Source organism: Triturus cristatus, chromosome 11 (assembly GCF_964204655.1).
Source record: "Triturus cristatus chromosome 11, aTriCri1.1, whole genome shotgun sequence".
NCBI classification, from domain to species: domain Eukaryota; kingdom Metazoa; phylum Chordata; class Amphibia; order Caudata; family Salamandridae; genus Triturus; species Triturus cristatus.
Genome location: NC_140594.1, coordinates 656494149 through 656514442, shown reverse-complemented (window position 1 = coordinate 656514442; position 20294 = coordinate 656494149). Strand labels below are relative to the sequence as shown.

The 20294-nt window shown below is 46.6% G+C and overlaps 1 protein-coding gene across 1 annotated transcript in view; it reads right to left on the bottom strand.

The window, feature by feature from the left end:
* LOC146785257 (galactose-3-O-sulfotransferase 2-like) overlaps positions 1-19219 on the bottom strand; it is a 434940-nt gene extending 415721 nt beyond the window's left edge. The window contains exon 1 of the mRNA XM_085634199.1: positions 18210-19219. Within this exon, the coding sequence (XP_085490325.1) occupies positions 18210-18241 (32 nt within the window). The 5' untranslated portion in view covers positions 18242-19219. The remainder of the gene's footprint in view (positions 1-18209) is intronic.
* Positions 19220-20294: the final 1075 nt, after the last annotated feature.

The following is a 20294-nucleotide window of genomic DNA, read 5'->3' as shown; positions in this document are numbered from 1 at the left end:
TCAGAGCTGGGCTTTTCCCATCAACAAAGACAAATCAGTGTTAGTTCCTGCTCAACAAATGGAATTTTACTTGCCCCAATCCAAGGTTCATGCAAAAAGTCAGAACTTCTTCACACACTGAGACTTTCTAACATTTCCTTCAGATCTCTTGAAAGAATTGTCAGTCTGTCTTCCTCATTGATTCAGGCCATTTTCCAGGGGCCGTTTGATTATCTAGCTCTCCAGAGACTAAAAATGTGTCATCTTCGCAGAGGTCTTGCTTATTCCTACTCCATCCCTTTAGACCAGGAGTTCAGACTAGAACTTCAATAGTGGCGAGACCATTTAGATGCCTAGAATGGCAGGTCTACATTCGCTCCGGCTCCAGAAATTGTATTAGAATTTGATGCAAATCTGACAGGTTGGGGCACCCGGTGTGGTAAAATATCGACTGGAGTGACATGGTCTCCACAGGAGTCATCATTGTTCATCACTTGTTTAGAGATAGTGGCCGGCTTCTTTGCAATCAAAGTTTTGCAAAAACAGGATTCCGTGATCCATTCTGCTCTGGATGGACCATCTGTCAGCAGTTCTTTACATAAATCACCAGGCCGGCACCAGTTTCAAACCCTTAGTGGAACTAGAGAAAAGCTTCTGGGAATATTGTCTCATTCACAAACTTTCCATTTGAGTGGAATGCTTACCTGGCAATCTCAATTCAGTAGCAGGTTGGTATTCTCGTCATCTTCGTGACTACAGAGACTGGAGACTTCATCCTTCAGTCTTCAATATGCTGTTTCAGAAATGGGATCCCTTCCAAATAGATCTCTTTGCGTCCCAGCTCAATTCCCATCTTGCCCAATTCTTCAGTTTGGATCCAATTCCTTTAGCATTAGCTACAGACGCTTTTCCCCAGGACTGGTTCCAAGCCCTCAATTATGCTTCCCCCCCTTCATCATGATCAACAGGGTTCTGGTTCAGGTCCACTACAAGAAGGCCACACTGGTTCTAGTCATTCCTTTCTGACAGTGACAGGTATGGTATCCTCCCTTCCTGGAGTTTCTAAACCATCTACATGAACCTAGAAGGTCACAGCCACAGTCTGGTACTGAACAGTAAACTCTTGCCAACAGTCCTTAATGTCTTGAGGGTTCTCAATCCTATTCAGGCATTTTGGCAGAAGCCTCGAGCTAGATCAGCAAATTATGCCCGCCCCACCCCCCTCCCCCAGCACTACCAAAGCCCACAGTTCAGCTGTTCTCTTCGGGGAAGCTGGCATGTGCAAAAATCTGTTAATCCCTTTTTAACAGACATATTTTTCATTGCTAGCCTCCTTGTTTCCCGAGCAGGCGCAGGTAAGACATCTCATACTGTAAACCTTTATCGCTCTGCGATTTCCAGGAATCATTCGTATATCAATGGAAAACCAGTTGGAGAACATCTTCTCATCTGTCATCTGTTAAAGGTAGTAACATTTTCTATTCCCCCTATTCCAACATATACAGATGTTAACCTGGTTTTACAGTTGTTCATTTCCTGGCCAGAGAATAATTTGCTTTCCCTAAAAATGCTTTCAGCCAAATTGATCTCCATCAAACGCTTATTTGATGTTAAAGTTTTCGGCATTTCCTCTGGCCATTTTACTCCCACCGACATTCTCTTCACCATTAGCAAACATACAAACAAAAATTGACTACTGTGTTTTACCCTTATTTTCCCAATCAAACAGACTTACATGTGGGAAACTATCTTAAAGTATATGAACAAATAACAGTACATCTCAGACTGTCCTCTCATACCCAGATCCTTAATTCCTTCAAAAAACCTCACAAACCCTTCTCTTCTCATACCCTTGCTTGTTGGGTTAAATGATTATGCCCCCCACCAGCATAGACACATCCATTTTTGGAGCCCATTCTGCTCGAGGGATTATGGCTTTCAAGGACGTCTGGGCGGGCTCTTGGTTAGAGGACATTCTGAGATCTGCTGACTGGTCTAATGATACAACTTTCTAAACCTTTTATTGTGAACCTGTTATTACTGCTTCCTCTGTAGTGGTTGATATGCTTTAAACAAGCATAATATGAGCCTTGGGTCTTGCCATAAAATGTCGATTTTACTAGTGTAATTTTTAACGGAAAGTCCTAATTTTATTCAAAACAAGGAGGCAAGTATTATCCCACCACAACACAGTATGAACTCTGTGTTCTCCTGCCTAACAGTTTCTTCTACGCCAGTTTCTACAACCACTTTAGGAGTTACTGCTCTGCCTTCCAAGTCTTTTCAGAAGATGAAAACTTCTTCCTATTCCGGCCCTTTTGTTTTCTCCGCTGCCTAGTCTGGATCCTTTTGGATGGACTTTACACAAGAGAGTTTTTCACTTATGTTGGCTGTTGCTATTGTATGTTCTATTTTTCCAATGTTTTCTACTTATTCCTAACTTCTCGCACAAGAAACGAGGGCTGCTTGCAGACATCTTCGGTTTAATGGTCTGTCCCTCATTCCTGATTGGTAGATGGTACTCTGATTTTCTTTTCTCCCATTGGCATTTTTTTCCTTAGCCTTATGGGACATGTAGTTTTCTAGTTATCTTGGCTGCTGATCTTTATTAAAGCAGGTTAAGAGACAGCATAATACTCACCTCTGTGTCTTTAATAAAATTAAGACATTCTGTTAAAAATTACTAGGAAAATCTAAATATAACAGGACTTGTTTGGCATGGTTTGCACATGAGTTTGTGTCTGGATATCTACGGAGTATTTTACACATGTTCACTATTAATAAATGATTCAGTTATGTTAGCATATTTATGGAGGATTTTATTCATTCCTGTTGGTTAAAATAAAGATGGCCACCAGACCACTTAACTTTAATTTGCTTTTTGTTAAGAGTGATCATAAGTATCACAACATGCATTAAAAGACAGGGGTGCCGATTACGATCCTGGAAAAACCCGGTACGAACCGTCGGTCGGAGCGTTTTCTCCGTCCGACTCATACCCGGTTATAAAACTTTACAAACATGGAAGTACAATTCGCACGGAAACACCGTTTCCGTACGAATCGTAAAAAACACCGTCCGACGAAAATATACATACGAATGTGATCCGGGAATGCTCCGACGTGACGTCGCGACGCTGTCAGGCAGCGTTTCACGACCCAGGAAGTACGATTCGAACCGACAGCAGTCCGGACGGCAATATTTTCACGGCACCCAAAAAGTGCCGGAAAAGCGAAGTACGCCGCGAAACGACCAGAATAGGGGGCCCGGTACGCGCCGTACCCCCCTCCCCCAGCCCCCGTGAGTACGTGCCGAACCACCCCCCAGCCCCCGTATGTACGCGCCTAACCACCCCCCAGCCACTGTGAGTACGCGCCGAACCACCCCCCCAGCCCCCGTGAGTACGTGTCGAACCCCCCGTGTATGTACACCCGTGTACGTGTCGAACCCCCGTGTATGTACACCTGTGTACGTTCGAGTCGTACCCCCCGTGTATGTATACCCGTGTACATGTCAAACCCACATGTATGTACACCCGTGTACGTTCGAGTCGTACCCCCCGTGTATGTACACCCGTGTACGTGTCGAACCCCCCCGTGTATGTACACCCGTGTACGTTCGCGTCGTACCCCCCTGTGTATGTACACCCGTGTATGTTCGCGTCGTACCCCCGTGTATGTACACCCGTGTACGTGTCGAACCCCCCTGTGCATGTACACCCGTGTACGTGTCGAACCCCCCGTGTATGTACACCCGTGTACGTGTCGAACCCCCCCGTGTATGTACACCCGTGTACGTTCGAGTCGTACCCCCCGTGTATGTACACCCATGTACGTGTCGAACCCCCCCGTGTATGTACACCCGTGTACGCGTCGAACCCGTGTATGTACGTGTCGAACCCGTGTATGTACGGTGCGTACCCCCAGCGCTGGGGGTACGCACCGTACATACACGGGTGCACATACACAGGGGGGTTCGACACATACACGGGTGTACATACACGGGGGGGTTCGACACGTACACGGGTGTACATACACGGGGGGCTCGACACGTATACGGGTGTACATACACGGGGGTTCGGCGCGTACTCACGGGGGCTGGGGGGGTGGTTTGGCGCGTACTCACGGGGGCTGGGGGGGTGGTTCGGCGCGTACTCACAGGGGCTGGGGGGGTGGTTAGGCGCGTACATACGGGGGCTGGGGGGGGCGGCGCGTATGCGGGCACATGTCTCCATGGTTGCTATGGGAGTTCGGTGCGGACGGTGTTTTTTCCATACGGTTGTGACATCGGACGCACAGGATGGATCATACTTGCGCGGTCGGACTTCACTTTTCACGTTTGTACGGTAAATCGTCCGGGGAAGTGTCGGACACATTTTCCGACCCGAGGACGTGTGGGGAATTATTCCCAATGCGACTCGCATGGAGTTTTTCCCATGCGAATCGTACTTGGCAGTTTGTACGGCACTTGTACGATTCGTACGGTAAAAAGACCGGATACGAGTCGTACGGGGAATTTTTTTACAGGATCGTAATCGGCACCAGAATCTTTTCCATTGATTTGGAAGTAGTAATTAAGTGCGAATTTAATTCACTTTGGTGGTGATTTTTGGTAGTTGAACAGTTATTGACTGTAGGTGTCCCATTTCTACTCCGATCACCGGAGACAAATAAAATGATGTAAAAAAGGGCACCCATTCTAGAAGCCAAGGAAAACTTTCAACGCAGCCTGCTATGTGCTACACACTGCATTTTCCAGCTGGGGACTATGGTCTTCCGACGTAGGTTATTTTACAAGATGGTTCACATTGAGGAAGTTTATTTATGCTTATTTGTTTATGTTTTATTGATGTCTTTTTCTGAAAACCACCATGGTGACATTCACGACAGCATGGGATTTAATTGTGTTTGCATCCTATATCTTTTTGACAGACAGAATTATCACAAGTGTATGCCTTTTAGACAGCCTTATGTGTGACCACACAAGCAGCGCACCACTCTAGTGCACAATTCTAAATGGCCCATGTCCTTTAGAGAAAAGACACAGCAATTTAGTTCGGATCTTCAGATTTCCCAGGTGTATGGCGAGTGTTTATGCGCTGAAACGGCTTGCGTTTACAACACAAACGTTGCTCGGGGGTTCTGACTCCGAATTGTGTTATGTTTTTTGTTTTGTGTCCTTCTGCACAAAGTAGGCATGTGAGCTTGATTGATCGGAGCTTTTATGAATATCAGCAGGTTAAGGTTTTTTATACACATTCCAGATGGTATTTTTGATTCTTTTCAATTTCTGATATATTTATCTTATTTATTTATTGAGAGTTTTATATAGCACGAACAAGACCCTTTCGGGTAACAGAGCGCTTTAAAAGAATAGCAGTAAATGGTCGGTGATAGAACGGTAGGCAATTTACCAAAGTACAATGTAAGTTACAGAAGAAAAGTGGTGAGAAAACGAAAACTTCGGCACATACTGATATGGAAAGAGTCCTTCTGGTGATAGAATGGTGAGTAGATTTGTGGCAAAGCACAGGAGCATGCCTCAGAACAGAGTTGTATGTGCAAGAGTGTGGCAAATGCAGCCACGCATAAGCAGGAAAGGGGTAGTTCATGCAGAGAGGGAGGATTGTCCTCAACGAGAGAGGAATTTGTTCAAAAATAGAGTTTTTAGTTCATTCCTGAAGTTGGATGTGGAAGGGTTGCATCTGATCTCGGGTGGGAGAGAGTTCCAGGTTTTATGGGCCATTTCTTAGAAGGATCGGTTGTAGGTTTTCTTTTTGTTAAATTTTTGTAGCTTGAATAGAAGGGAGCTTATGCTTCTGGACAGTCTGTTTCTATTTTTTGGAGCACTTGTATTAATCTTTTGAAGCACAGTTTATAGCTTTTGCGATGGGCATGGGCTATTCCTCTGATGCGTGTGGACATCAGACTTGCGTCCTTCTGGGCAAAGCACTTTCATGAATCTTCCGGAGCACAGTTTACAACTTTAGCGATGCACGTAGGCCACTATCCCGATGTGCGTTCACACTAGAATTGCGTCCTTCTAAACAAAGCAAAAAGTTGTTTAACGCACCGCCCCCAGCTTCCAACAGTAACTTTTGCTGGGATGGCGGTGCGCTTATAGCCCCACATTGTCACCTCCTGGCATGGGGCGATATTCCCCCATTAAGGGGGGGGGGGGTTAAAAAATATTACCCGGCCACCTATTGGCCATGTATTTTCGCCCAATCTCTGGTTCGAGCTCTTTCCGGGGTTGGATAGCCTCCCCCTTTGATGGGCGCACTGCAGCAGCCCAAACTGGTTTTTCCGGGTACCTGGCAGATGTTCTGGCGCCGGCCCGTTAGGCTAAAACACAAACAAGTTAAGTGTTTAGCACAAATTCAAGGGAGTACTTTTCTTGATTTACAGGTCTTGGGCATTACAGCACTTTAATGAAGCTTTTGGGGTACGGTTTCATTTATCATGTTGAGATTATTTTTCTCTTTGATCTCGAACCTGGTATGGCATCAGAGGAATTGCCCAAGTATTACGACAACATCTGATTAATATGAATGCCCCCACAAGACAGCTGTGTAATTTAGCCTTACATTTTATACTTGTCATGATTGGTGGGGAGTTGCCAACCTTAGGTTGGCTATAAAAAGCTAACTTTCAATAATGGAATTGTATTTTCTTTCATTAAAATGCATTACATTGTTAATTTGATAATTTGTTTGGTTAGTGTCCAAAACTGTATATGTTTTTCTTTTCAGAATTGTTATCCCTTGATGAAGGCTTGCAGCTAGAAATGCATTGGGATTTGTTAATTATTGAATGATTAACTGCAGTGTCAAAACTAATTGGAAAATTCAGAAGGAATAAATTGCAACATCAATCATACTTGTTGGCAGTACATGAATGAGCCTTATTCATACTCTTTAGAGACAGAAGTAAGGTTTTGTTTTTGAATAACATAAAGAACAATTGTGAAGTCTGGACTAACTCCTGGGTTGGGGCAGAGCAGTCAGTTTCATGGCCTCATACACCCGTGATCAGGACGCGATACCCTCCCACACACATTGAACGTGGAAAACAGTGGATCGTTTTTGGATTACACAGGAGTGCTTTATCTTTCTTTTCTTATCTAGCAAACCTGGGATGCAGGTTCTTGCTAAGAGTCAGACAAGGAAGCTGGCAGAGAATCTTCTGAATCCTCGTCTACATTGCATTAACTTAACCCCTTCAGTGCCCATGACGAGATAGTCTCGTCATGGAGCGCGGTTGCGCTGTGCCCATGACGAGACTATCTCGTCATGAACCCCGCCCGCTAATGAAACGCCCGGCACAGGGCGTGGAAAGGGCGGGGCACTCAAGGGGTTAAATCACACAGTTCAAACATTTGATGCACCTACACAAGGCTCCCATATAATGGACGAATCAGGCTCAGGCACAACTAAGATCCTTATTTTCTCGATCTACAACCAAAATTGTGTGCTCGTTGCCATCCAGATTGAATGTCAATAACATTCTCATACCGCTACAAGAGCCTAAAGTGTGAATCGGGGCAAGTGACATCCCTGGGTGGGATACTGCTCTGCCCAATTAGCACTTGTCCGGCGTTCCTTCTCCCTGAATTCACCAGTGTGGGATCATCTGGCCCAATTTTACCAGACAATTAAATCACATGCAGATTGGGTTGCAGGCACGGCACAGCACAGTCTGGCCATTGACCCTGGCTCCCCGCCGACCCCCTCCTGCAGCATGGGCAGAGCAAGGAATTCTCCTCAATACCAGACCACAGGTTGCCCTCTTCCATGACACCCTTCCGAAACTCCCCGGCATTGGCATCCTTATTTTCATTTCAATGAGAGAAACAGTTTCTAAGAAATCTACAGTTCTATACATCGGAAAAACCTGGTCTGTATAGTTACTCCTCACCCAATGGGAGTTAGCTTGTAATTGCATAGTACACGCTGGGGTGTTCTGCGTGGTACCGATGTTTACAGTTGTGGAATTTGCACCCCACCAGTACCGTGCAACTCATATTCATTAGGGCCTATACAGAGCTACATGGTACTTGCTGCTTCCAATCCAACACTTCTCTCTACAGGCAAAGGGGCTGAGAGTTCGCCTTTTTTGCCATATCTGATTTGGGCAAAATTACTAAGGGTGGGCGGAATTTGCAAAAGTGCCTTTTGCAAAATATCGCGAAACGGCAAAAAATATCCGCGATCACGCGAAATTTCGCGTGATCGCGGAAATTTTGTGCTGATTAATGCGTTACTGAATTTGACCTTCAACTCGGGCACCTGCTTTATTTATATCTGTAAGTGCTTCCTGTTGAGGTCTAATTTTTGTGACAGGAGCATCGTGCCAGAATGTATCTACACCAAGGCACTAGTTTCTACTGGCTAATCAGTAAGTGCTACCTCGTTGGGTAAATGTATAGTGCGTTTCCTACACTACAGCTGCGTAAAGGGCCAGAAGAGTTGTCTCCAGCGACCATCTGTGTCTGTAACTTTGCCACCGCGCCGATGGGCGCCGGGGTCCCTCGAGTGAGCTGTCCATCATAGTGGGGAAAGGACGGGAAGACGTTGCACACCGCCAGTGTGTGGGGCGGGGCTTCTATGCAGTTCACATGCCTCTTGTTTATAAAGGGTCAGAGACCGACCAGAGCAGCAGATGAGGAGACAGAACACCCTGGTGTCAGGAACTACACTGGGATTGCGCTCAAGAAAGCCATGGATGCACAGTCCTCCATCAATGATTACAGCACATTGCTGACGGTAGATATGGGGAGAAAGCACACCTGCCTAGCCTCCACTGTGCTCGCGAATCTTTTGTGCTGATTAATGCGTTACTGAAAGTGACCTTCAACTCGGGCACCTGCTTTAAATCTGTTTGTGCTCCTGATAGGAGAGGTAGTCCCTTAAAGTTATATACAGGCAGTGGATGACACTGGTATTTTTGTCCACGGGTGGGTGACAATTTCCGTTCCCCCGCGGATCGCAGAAGTTTCAAAATGTTCGCGTTCCGCGCGGAACGCGAAAATGTCGAAATTTCGCAATTTCCGCGAGCGAAACGGAAATTGTCGCCCACCCTTAAAAATTACCCTCGTGTAAGCGTTTTAACTGATAACAAAAGTACTCGGGGACTCCCATATCCAAGAAAATTGCCCAAAGTTTGTCCCTCGGTACCAGATCGAAAGCAGATTTAAGGTCTACAAATATTAGATAGAGGCTGCCACCCTCTATACACACGGTTTTCCAGTGTATTAGATGTAGCCTAAAAATGTGATCAGTTGTTGAGGTCCTGGCTCAAAACCCGGCTTGGAGGGGGGTAAGAACGTTATATTCCTCCATCGAGGTCTGGAGTCGCCCCAGAAGAACACAGGCAAATATTTTTCTGGCTTACAGCGATGAGGCTGATGGGGCGATAGTTGACAGGCATAAGCGGGGAGCCCTTTTTGTAAATTGGAATAATTTCAGCCCCCGCCCAGGTGGTAGGGGACTCCATGTCTTGTAAAATGGCATTGAACAGAGAACACAGATAAGGGGCCCAGACTGTGGGCTTGGAAGGGAAAAGGTCGCCAGGGATCTTATCCAGCCCTGCGGCCATGGCTGGTGTTATCTTGCCCAGAGCATCAGTGACCTCTCTAAGAGAGATTGGGAGGGTATCAGCAGAGACTGGCCAGGGGGCAAGAGTTGACTGGTCACTGGCCCATCCCCAAACTCTGCCGCCCTTGAGTAAAGAGATTCAAAGTGGGCCTTCCATACCTCTTTCCCAATATTGGGTTCTATGGCCGATTTGCCATCCTGGGAACCCGAATTAATGACATTCCAGAAGGACCTCATATCATGATTGTTTAGGGCACTTTTAAGAGTGTCCCATTTTTGGGATTCCCAACTTCTTTTTGCCTTGGCAATGGCACACTTGTAGACCGCCCTAGTTTCCTTGATCAATGGCCTGTCATTGCCTTTGATGGCGGCAATAAGGCCGGACTTAGCTGTTCGACAGCTTTCATTGAACCAAGGGTGGTGAGATTCACTGGTTACCCAAGCCTTTTGTTTTGGTAGAAAGAGGCTGCCAAAGAGGCAAACAGGTCTTGGTGGTTGTTGAGAATTCTCAAGTGGAGGTTGGGTGTGCCATTAAGCGTTACAAGTTGGTTTGGGACTATGAGATATGGAATAATTTGATGGTAGAGCGAGGCCAGCTTTTCTTGAGATCGAGAGAATTCCCCCCAGTGGACTCTCCTCCCTCCATTGAACTGCATTAGTCTAGGGTCTGGTGCTGATAGATTGTCAAATGCATTCCTGGCACATGGCGAAGTTATTTCTATGGTGAGAGCATTGTGATCGCTATAATTTCGAGGACTGATTTTGAAGTCTATCACCCTGTGCCAAGACAGACAGGCACATGCATCAACCTTTTTTGCGAGCGCAAACGGTGCGATTCGCAAACATCAGGCGTTTGCGCCCGCAAATAAGGCCTCTGGGATGCATGAAACTGAAAGGCTCTCGCAATTTAAGAAATCGCAATTCATTGCGATTTCTTAAATTGTGATTGCATTTAAGGAATCGCAAATTGCGATTCCTTAAATGCAATGCATGATGAAATCGCAAATAGCCATTTCACTAATAGGGGCCGCAAATTACCATCAATTTTAACTTCCATCAATTTTAACTTGATGGTAATTTGCAAAAACTTTGAAAAATGCACTAAAGTGCATTTTTCAAAGTTGTAGGTTACACACACACACATGCCCTTGGGGCATGTGTGTGTGCAACATGTGTGCACAGTTCATTTTCAGGGGTGCAACGGTGTCCTTTTGACATGCGCAATTTACGAGTACCTATTGCCTGCAGGCCCATAGGAATGAATGGGAAGGCCTTCCTTAATTGCGACTCGCAATTTGCGACTCGCAATTAAGGAATGTTTGGGAATCGCTAATTTTATAGCGATTCCTACATGCATAGGCTTTTGAAATTCCTTAATTGCGATTTCTTAATAATCGCAATTAAGGAATCGCAAAAGCCTACATTGACGCATGTGCCCCTTAGTGTCTACCATTATGTAGTCTATGATGGAAGTATGCCTCGGTCTGTTAAAGGTATAATTCCCTGGAGTGTCAGATAATGTTCGTCCGTTGCATGCTCTTAGAAAAAAGTTCAATGTAAGGGTGTATATCTGTAGCACTAACGGGGTCCATGCCCGCGTTGGAGGGATATTAGGCTCTGGAATGGCCCAGTATAGGTCCTCCTCACTAAGGGTGCCCGTAACCAAGCCATTCAGGGGTTCAAACTGGCAGTTGAAATCCCCGCCAATGATTACCCCAGAGTTGTCAGGGATGGGTGAAAGAAAGGTGGTAATTGATCAATAGTCGTAGACTCTTGGCCTCAACAGACCGGCTAAGAGTAGACAATAATTAAAGCTATATTGATTTTTGTGGGTAAAGACAATAATACACAAAGAATATCACATGAAGAGCTCTCTAACTGTTTTGCCTCACAACCCAGATGCACACCGACCCAGGTACACAATCCCCCAGATGGTCTACCCCTGCCCGCATGGGTGGCTGGAATGCTGAACGACACGTAACCCATTCTATGCGTGTCTAGCCTGGCCCATGTTTCCTGGAACATACAGATCTCATGTTGTTCTATAAAGAGCCCCCATTCCGGGTTATCCAGTTTAGAGGATAGTCCGGCTAAATTCCAGGAAAGAAGCTGTAGTCTTGAGGAGCCCTCGTGATTAACTAATCTAGGGGAATAGATGTCATAGTTCACTTGGATGCCGCTAGGGGATTGACGAGCCTTCATTGGTTGAGTCGACCTTGGTCTAAAACTGAATTCATAATAGCCCTTTGTGTCAACTGGGAGATTTACTATGTCCCGCATTTCTTAACATGGATGTCTGTGTGCCCTACCAGAGTGGATCGTGGATTGGTGGGCTGGTAGGTGCTATCTTCTGTTTACCCCTAGCTACTCTGTCTTTTCCACCCCCATTTTCCAACGCCTGTGCCTCATTCTGCTTCGGGTTTCCTCTCCTCTGTGCGGACTCCCTCAGCTGGGGTGGGGCCCCTGATGACTCCCTTTGAAGGTTGGGTCTCTCATGTGGGGGTTCAATACTCGCAAGTCAATCTACTGACCCTAGGGGTTTAAATCTGTTTGCTACGGATATGTTATAAAGTAATGGGGATGGTTGGTCCTGTCCCATTGTAGAGTGTTGCTTATTCTAAAAGCACTCCCCCCTCTGTTGACCATCTCTTTTTCTAGTGGGTGGAATAAGGTCAGGGGGAAAAAGTAACCCAATGGGAAAGACCTGATGCCCCCCTACTCCCATGGGGGCTGCGGTCTAAGAGGGATTCCACTATTATTGTGTTTCTAAAATTGATCATGACGCAATCACCAGGGACATCTTTCGGCCTCCAGCCCACCCATCCCACCCTGTGGGTCATAAGGATTTCGTTTGCATCTCTGTAAAGAAATTGTTTATGTTTGGCTAACCAATGGATGCATTTATTTTTTAGATCAAAATGTGATTCCTTACTCCCCTTGTTCAACTCCGGAACTCCTACCAGTATAGTTACATAGGGAGTTGAGGTCAGGGGAAGGTTAATGCACAGTAAGACTGGCCCTGTTTCGTGACTTTCCTCACGTGGGGCACTCCTCTGGCTGAGCCCCTGGTGAGGAGGATCACGTGCTTGTGGCCTTGCTGTGGGAGGTCCATTATTTCTTCCTATCTGAACCCCTTGATCATACCCTTGGGAGTAGGTGCTATAATATTTTCCTGACCCCACAATATTACTTGAGTATTTACCCTCACCCTCATGATTTGAGTGGGTTACCGTATTGAAATTGAGGATTTTATCTGTTGTTAGGGATTCTGGCCTAGTACCAGGGGAGGCTAATTGTAAATTCACAGGGTTTACCAATTCCTTCCCCCTTAGAGCTGCCTCTGTCTTATCAACCCACAGCTCGACCAATTTGGTGAGCTTGTCTATCCGTTCACACAAATTTTGTAACTCGTCCTTCACAATGGTTCTTACTTGGACCTGTATGTCTACCGCCACGTTGGCCACCCAAGCTGGCTCCTAGCCTGGCCTCCCCCAAGTCGCCAGGCAACACATGGTCCATGATTTGTTTCTTGCGTTCTGGATGCAGCAGATTTAGTCTTCCCTTTTTTAGCGCGGGCACCTTCCAGGTGTAGCTCATCCACGCAGCCAGCTGCACGAGTCCTTGGGGGAGAAATTGGGGATTCCTGGACCAGGGCCGGTGAAGAACCTGTTACATCATGATTGCGAAAAGGTCGGACTAAATCTGGGGTTAACGACAGACATCTTTCAGTTAATTCAATTTCTGTGGCAACTACACCTATTGCCCTCTGAAGCATCCTGTCTATTGAGGTTGGTTGATGGGGAGATGCCAATTGCATTGGTGCCATGTGAGATTTTTCTGCGCAGGTTCCCTTTCTCGTAATTGGGAGAGGCTTGTGGAAACACCCAAAGCCTTTTGAGAAGCTGAAAACCACGGACAGGCTTTTCAATAAGTCCTATTAGAAAGAGCTTGTCCATAAAAAAACTGGGATAGTAGTATCATGTGGCTAGAGGTCAAATCACTGACCTTGGAAGCCTTGCTGAATCAGGACTTCAAAACCATGATCACCTGTTGCAGGCCTCAGGGGGGTGGCCCAGCCCAGCCTCTTTTGGCCACTGATGGGCGCAGACGGGCCCGCCCTTGGCCCGGGCACGCCCGTGCGCGTCCCACTCTGCGGGAGCCCTCCGGGTCATTTGAAGGCTCCTCCCGGCGCGTGAAATCAGCGCCGGTGGTGGATGGGGCCGCGAGGGAGCTTGTGTGGTCCTGTCCCACTCCCACCCGCAGATACCGGCAAAGTGGCAGTGGAGTTTACGGGCTTCTCGCACTGCGGGAGCCCTCCGGGTGCTGTGAGGGCGCCGCCGGGCACCTGAGACAAGCGTCTGTGGTGGCTGGGGCTGCAAGGGAGCCTGGGACGTGTGGTCCTGTCCCGCTCCCCCCGCAGATACCGGCAAAGTGGCAGTGGAGTTTACGGGCTTCTCGCACTGCGGGAGCCCTCCGGGTGCTGTGAGGGCGCCGCCGGGCACCTGAGACAAGCGTCGGTGGTGGCTGGGGCTGCAAGGGAGCCTGGGACGTGTGGTCCTGTCCCGCTCCCCCCGCAGATACCGGCAAAGTGGCAGTGGAGTTTACGGGCTTTAGTAGTAATTAAGTAATGCAGCATGCGGTATACATAATAAATATAAACATTTGCTCCAAGGCGGCCAAACAGGAGACATGCTCCCAGCAGGCTGGCTGTGGTGGAATCTTTTGGTAAGCCTGAAATTTAAGTGTGCCCCCAGCATCTCCTGTGGCATTTTATCAGTTCATTAGCTACACCTCTACTCTTCAGGTCCTAAGACCCACACACATGCCACCTGGGTCCTGAAACCCATCCACCACCCTCACAGGTACCAACGCCCTACAGTCCTGATCTCATCAACCCTCTCATTTTGTCTTCTTAGTGTCTCTCACCACACAAAATATTTGCTGAGATTTCTATTGTAAAGCAAAATTGTCATTTTTCTAATGTAATGTCATTGCTGTTCTTCTTTCAGGTTGTGGCATTTTTTTCTAATTGCCTCGTGGAGTCTGGTGGCAGCTTAACTGTTGGAATGTACTTGAACTCATATTTCTGACATTCAGCCCTTGTTAATGTCTTATAGATTGCCACTGTAGATCAAGATCTTGTGGAGGGGAGAACAGTCTGCATAATGTGTAGTTGTTTGTGAACACCTTGAACAGAACTCCTTAAAGGGGCCTTCCGGTATAAAGAGTCATCTTGCCCTATGCCGCATCCTTAACAAGCACCAACACTAGCTATTCCAGAATATCTTTGTGACATGATGGCTGGTTTGGTTTTAGGATGTGCTGTGACATCAGTCACAGAATTGCCCCTTTACCATCGCCTACGTAGAGCGGTATTTATGAGAAAAAAAGCCTTCGCGGTTGAACACAGTCCATATGCAAGTAATTCAACGGGAACATGTACACAATGCAATCTATGCCGGCGGTGCTGAGTCAAGGCGCTCTCGGGCCTACGGTGATATTCTGTTTGCAGCGTGTAGTACTGTCTTAGGCAGGGCTTTAAGTGTGCCGGGTCTCACCGGTGCTGAGCACCGGCAGTTTTTTAAAGGAGGCCCTGAAACGGGTCTCTATCGGGCTCCATTTTGTGCCCTGGCACAGGTGGAGTGCAGTGACAGCCGGCACGTCATGTGTGCGTGCTCACAATGCTCACTTCTCACTTGTGGAGAAGTTACGGCATGACGTCATGCCAGGCGAGCGTTATAGGGGAAGGGAAATCATTAAAGGAGAGTCCTTTCCCCTCTCGATTTCCCTTCTCTCTTTGAAACGAAGGAGCAGGAACATTGCCCAGGTGTCACCGGGGCTTTAAGTGGAAACTTTTTCAATATTACATACAGGCCATAGTTGCTGCTTATTTGTCTTCTGCAAATAACAACCATTGACAAAGCCAATAGCCCTAACTTGTTGTAGGTACGATGTTACTTGTTGATCATATATCTGGATGCAATGACAGAAACAGCAAAATACAAGTTGGGCGGCACACTATACTAAGCACAGATTTTTAGCTTACGTGTTTTGAGCCACGCCCTTAATTACAGTGGCCACGCCCCTTTGAGAGACTCCCCTAGTTTTTTTCATCCCTCTTAAAGCCCTGGTCTTAGGGCTATTCTGAAGTGAATGGCCTCAGTTCTTTAGTCATTTCAAAAACTAAACATGAAGGTCGCCTTAGTGTCATAGCATTGGCGACATGGGCCCTACTGCGAGGGAAGTGGGGCCCCGATGACCTGGTGGAGTAGTAACAGACATGCAAACTAGGCGTATGGTGGGGCCCACAACCTCCTGGGTCCCAGTGCCACCATTTACAGCATTGGGTGGCCTGTAAAATTATCAGTGAAGAATGGTATGGCAGACTGTGGTGGTGTCTTAAGAGGTGTCGGATGGGGAAGAAGGGGGGGGCTCATGGAATGACCTGAATTCGTGTCTGACGGGGAGGAAGGCGAGGAGTGGGGCTCATGAAATGATCTGAATGCGTGTCTAAAGAAGGGGGGCTCGTGGAATGACCTGAATGCGTGTCTGACAGGGAGGATGGCCAGGAGTGGGGCTTACGTCCTCCCCTCATTACCTGGCAAATATATTGAAATTGTCCGGAGGCTCTCGACCCTCTTGCAATGCGGAAAAGCTTCAGCTTGAGCCCCCCGTCTTCAAAAGGGAAAGATCGATGGCGCAATCCTTCTCAGGCAATGCTGTGAGAATCTGGAACTCACTTCCCCCTTTGCTCCGTGCCAACTCCTCTACCCAGATCTTCAAAGCTGAACTCAAATCTCTTCTCTTCCAAAGACACTTTCAGAACTAATACTTTCATACTCCGGCCCCTCTTGGAAGTTCGCTCTTCATTCTAAATTTGTATTTTTTCCTGTGCATGCCTCACCCCTGCGTGCTGTGTTGGATTTTGAGTTTGTGTACCCTTCATTTTTAGTCTTTGTAATGTTCTATTTTGTACCACTTTTCTCTTGTAACGTAACTAGCTCTATTGTACAGCGCTCTGACTGACACCTTCGGGTAATGTCCGCGCTTTATAAAAATGCACTAAATAAATAAATAAAAAATGAAATGATCTGAATGCGTGTCTGAGGAAGGGGGGCTCGTGGAATGACCTGAATGCCCTGGTGAGCAATGTGTGGTTTACATGACCCCATGCAAAGCCTGCTACAGTGCGCCAGTTTACTGAGGACTAAGGTAATCGCCACAGCCTTGGTCACATGGACCAAGTGGTACGGAAGAATCTTCTGAGGTGATCAGGATGAGAAGGGCGTCCTTCAAAGTGGACCCGGCCGGAAGTTGTGCGTGCAGGTGATTATGATGTCGGTAAAAATCGTTCTAGGCGTGTGGAAGAGAGGAAGTGGATAACTCCTGCTTCCACCGAGTTCAGCACAGGGCATTGCGAGACAAAAACCACAACAATGCGTTTAGGCAGCTAGTCACCTGCTCTTGTGTGTGTGGGGGGGGGGGGGCGTCTGAAGGAGTGAGAGGAGGGAAGCATCTGGCTGTTAGCGGACGCTTGGGTTGGCAGGTGAATCACACAGTGGGGAAGATGTTGAACCTTGAGTTGGTGCTCCACGGTAGAAGGATGGATGGGGATACTGGGTTGGCGCAAACAAGGCCATCGAGGTGGTTGAATCAGTGACGTGGAAGGGAACCAGATGAGGTGTGGAATCATAAGTCGGATTTTATGAATTTCTGAATATAACGTCGTATAACGATTAAGAGAGAGCGAGTTCTATCTCGGTTCAATCACTCGTCAGCTATACTCCTCTGGTTGTCTCTTTTACTTCACTGTATCTTCCTCGCTGTTTCTTGTTCTCTCTTTATCAATCTCGTCCGCCCACTCTCCTTAATCGCTCACCCTTTCTCTTTTGTTGTATTTTCTTATTCTTGCGTTTCAATTCCTCTACTCCTTCAATGCGTGTTTCCCCTTATTCTCTCTGTCTGTCCTTGCGTTCCCTTTTCACTGATAGTTCTCGTTGTCTCACTCACAGTCTTCTAGCTCACACACACTGGCGCTTTCTTACACGTGCTCTCTTACTTATTCTGTTTGTCTCGTTCTATCTTTTTGTCTCTTATCCTTTTTCCTATTCCACTAATTTTTCTTTCTCTTGCCCTTTCTATCGATCTTTTTCTATCTCTTGCTTTTAGTCAACTTCTTTTTCTCCGACGTTTCATTTTTTTCTCCTTTGTCTATGTTTCGCTCTTTCTTGCTTTCACTTCTCTCTGGACCTCTTTTTCCGGCTTTCATGTTATCATTTACTCTTTCTTTCTTTGCCTCCCCATTTTTTATTCTTCTTTTCTCTCTCGTTCTTACTTTATTTTTTGTATTGTCTTGTTTTCTTGCTTGATTTTAACCATTACCTTAGCTCTATTTCTACTTATTACTTTTCCATTTATTTGGTCTTTGTCTGTTTTTTGTACTTCTTCCTTGTGAATACCGTTCCTATATATTAGCCCAGTACAAGCATTCTCAACAGTCACTTTAAACATATTCGCATGTCTCTTTTCATCCTCTGAAAACGGAAGCATTATAAATGAAAATAAGAATCTACTTTGTTTAAAATAAAAGTACATCAGAGCCTGGTGATTAGAATCATGTCCACGTCCGACTTACCTGCAGCAGGATGTATTCAGGCGCCTCAGCATGCTGACAGCGCTGGCAGGGCACACTGCAGATAAATCGAGAATGCGACTGTAATTAAGGCTTCAACACCACTCTCTGCCGGGGATCTTTCACTCTCTCTGTGAGACTCTTCTTTCTCCGCATTACTTGCTCATCCTCATTTTCACTCTCTTACTTGATCTCAAACTCTCAGTTCTGAGCCGCTCCTCGCTGCCCACCCTTCTTTTTACTCTGTTTTCTCCTCTTCTGCCTTTCTTTCTTTGATACGTCCCGGCTTTCACTCTTCTTCTCCTCACTTTTTGCTGTCCTCTATTCTCCCGTTCTCTTTATTCATTTGCCATTACTTTACTAAGTTCCATGTGTCTCGTTCTTCTCCCTTCCTTTTCTTTTTTCTTCCTTTAAAATGTTCTTTTCTCACTTCAATTGCGACTATGTTCACCTTTCTTACATCACCATTCCCGTCTCTGTGTTTCTGATGTCAGTCTTAATTACTCTCTGTCTCGCTCTTCTTTCAGCCTCTTTTTTCAGCTTCTCTTTCTCGTTTCTTTCTTGCCCTTCTAGCTTCTCTCCTGGTCCCTTTTTTTCCGACTCTTCTTTTTCCTTCGGGTCCCGTTCCGTTTTTTAGGCACTTGTCTTTCCGTCACGCTCTTCTTTTCATCTATTCCTGCTTATCACTTTCTCGTCTATCTTTCTCCTATTGCTCCTCTCCCTTGATTCTTTCGGTCTCTCTTTTTCAGAATTGTTAACCTCTCTGCCTCTCTAGCCCTTCTCTCCTTTAGTGTTTCTCGTATTTTAATTCTACTCTTGCCCGTTCTCTGTGTCGAACCTATGGTGCCTACTTCCCCTCAGCCTTTTCCCGGGTGTCTCTGCTTTCAGCGACCGCCCTCCCGGCCTTCGTCCTGTTCTACCTGTTCACTGACCCCTCCCCCTTCCTTAGCAGCTCGTGCCTGGAGAGAATGACTCACACCTGGCAGGGACTGCTCCACCACAGCCGAGGCTGACTAGCGGTCCAAGTCCCTGAAGAGAGCTGACCAGGAGACTCAGGACCCGAGGACCTGTGTGGCTGTGACAGGGGACTGTCCTTACATTTAAAATGAGTCTCAGGCACACCAGTCACGTGCACAAAAACAAACACGCCCGCCCGCACACACGCCCGCAAGATCCTTTGCTCAGGTTCTCCTCAATTAACAACGAACCCGTACTTTATACACCGCGAGCTTCACTTGACATCAGCAGAGTTAGTTCTTAGTTTATTCAGATTTTATCTGCAGTAAAGCACAAGCATAACAAGAGAATTTCCGGGCATTAGGTAAAGTATTTACTCCCTTCTCGTTTCAAAGGTAGGACCATAAACCGAGCCCAAGCCTACTTTCTTGAACAATTATACATCGCCGTTCCGAAAGTGCTTGGGAAAAAACACATCATCACGGAAACCTATTTGCTCTTTATAAATCAGTCTTACAGCCCAGGAGGTGCTCGCCCACGCCTGGCCCTTACCGGTACCCTTCATCAAGATCTGGCACAACAACTCGTGTGTGGCTTGCACTGTGTGGACTGCTCTATGGAGCGTTACCCAGGGAGCACCGCCTTCAGCAGAAAGGATTTGGAGTGTGTAGCATGTGGAACTCCGAGCCACCGATGTGTACCGAAAGGAACTTTTTAACTGTATCACCCAAACCATAATGTTAAGTCAATTTCAAAGTATAACCATCCACGCCATACCCCATCACTGTACTGATCACATTAGCACCTGGAAAGCTGTCTGCTGTAGCTAGATGCCGAAAAGTGAAAAATCTAGACGTTTCAGGTACAGAATTGTGCATTTGGAGCAGTTCGTCTCCCTCAACATCCATTTTCGAAGTTATTTTATAGATCAAATTAGCCTATGTGATTTTGGATTGACATTTCGTTTGTCCTCCTACCAATTGAAGTCTTCTAAGCACTGGCACCTGCTGAAGGGGGTACCAGGAGTGGGTCATCTTGTCCAACAAAACACCAGTACTGTGTACAGAAGATGTAGAACCATTAGAGACTTTGTGTGCCCTTGTGGGAAATCATTGGATTGGATTACGGTGG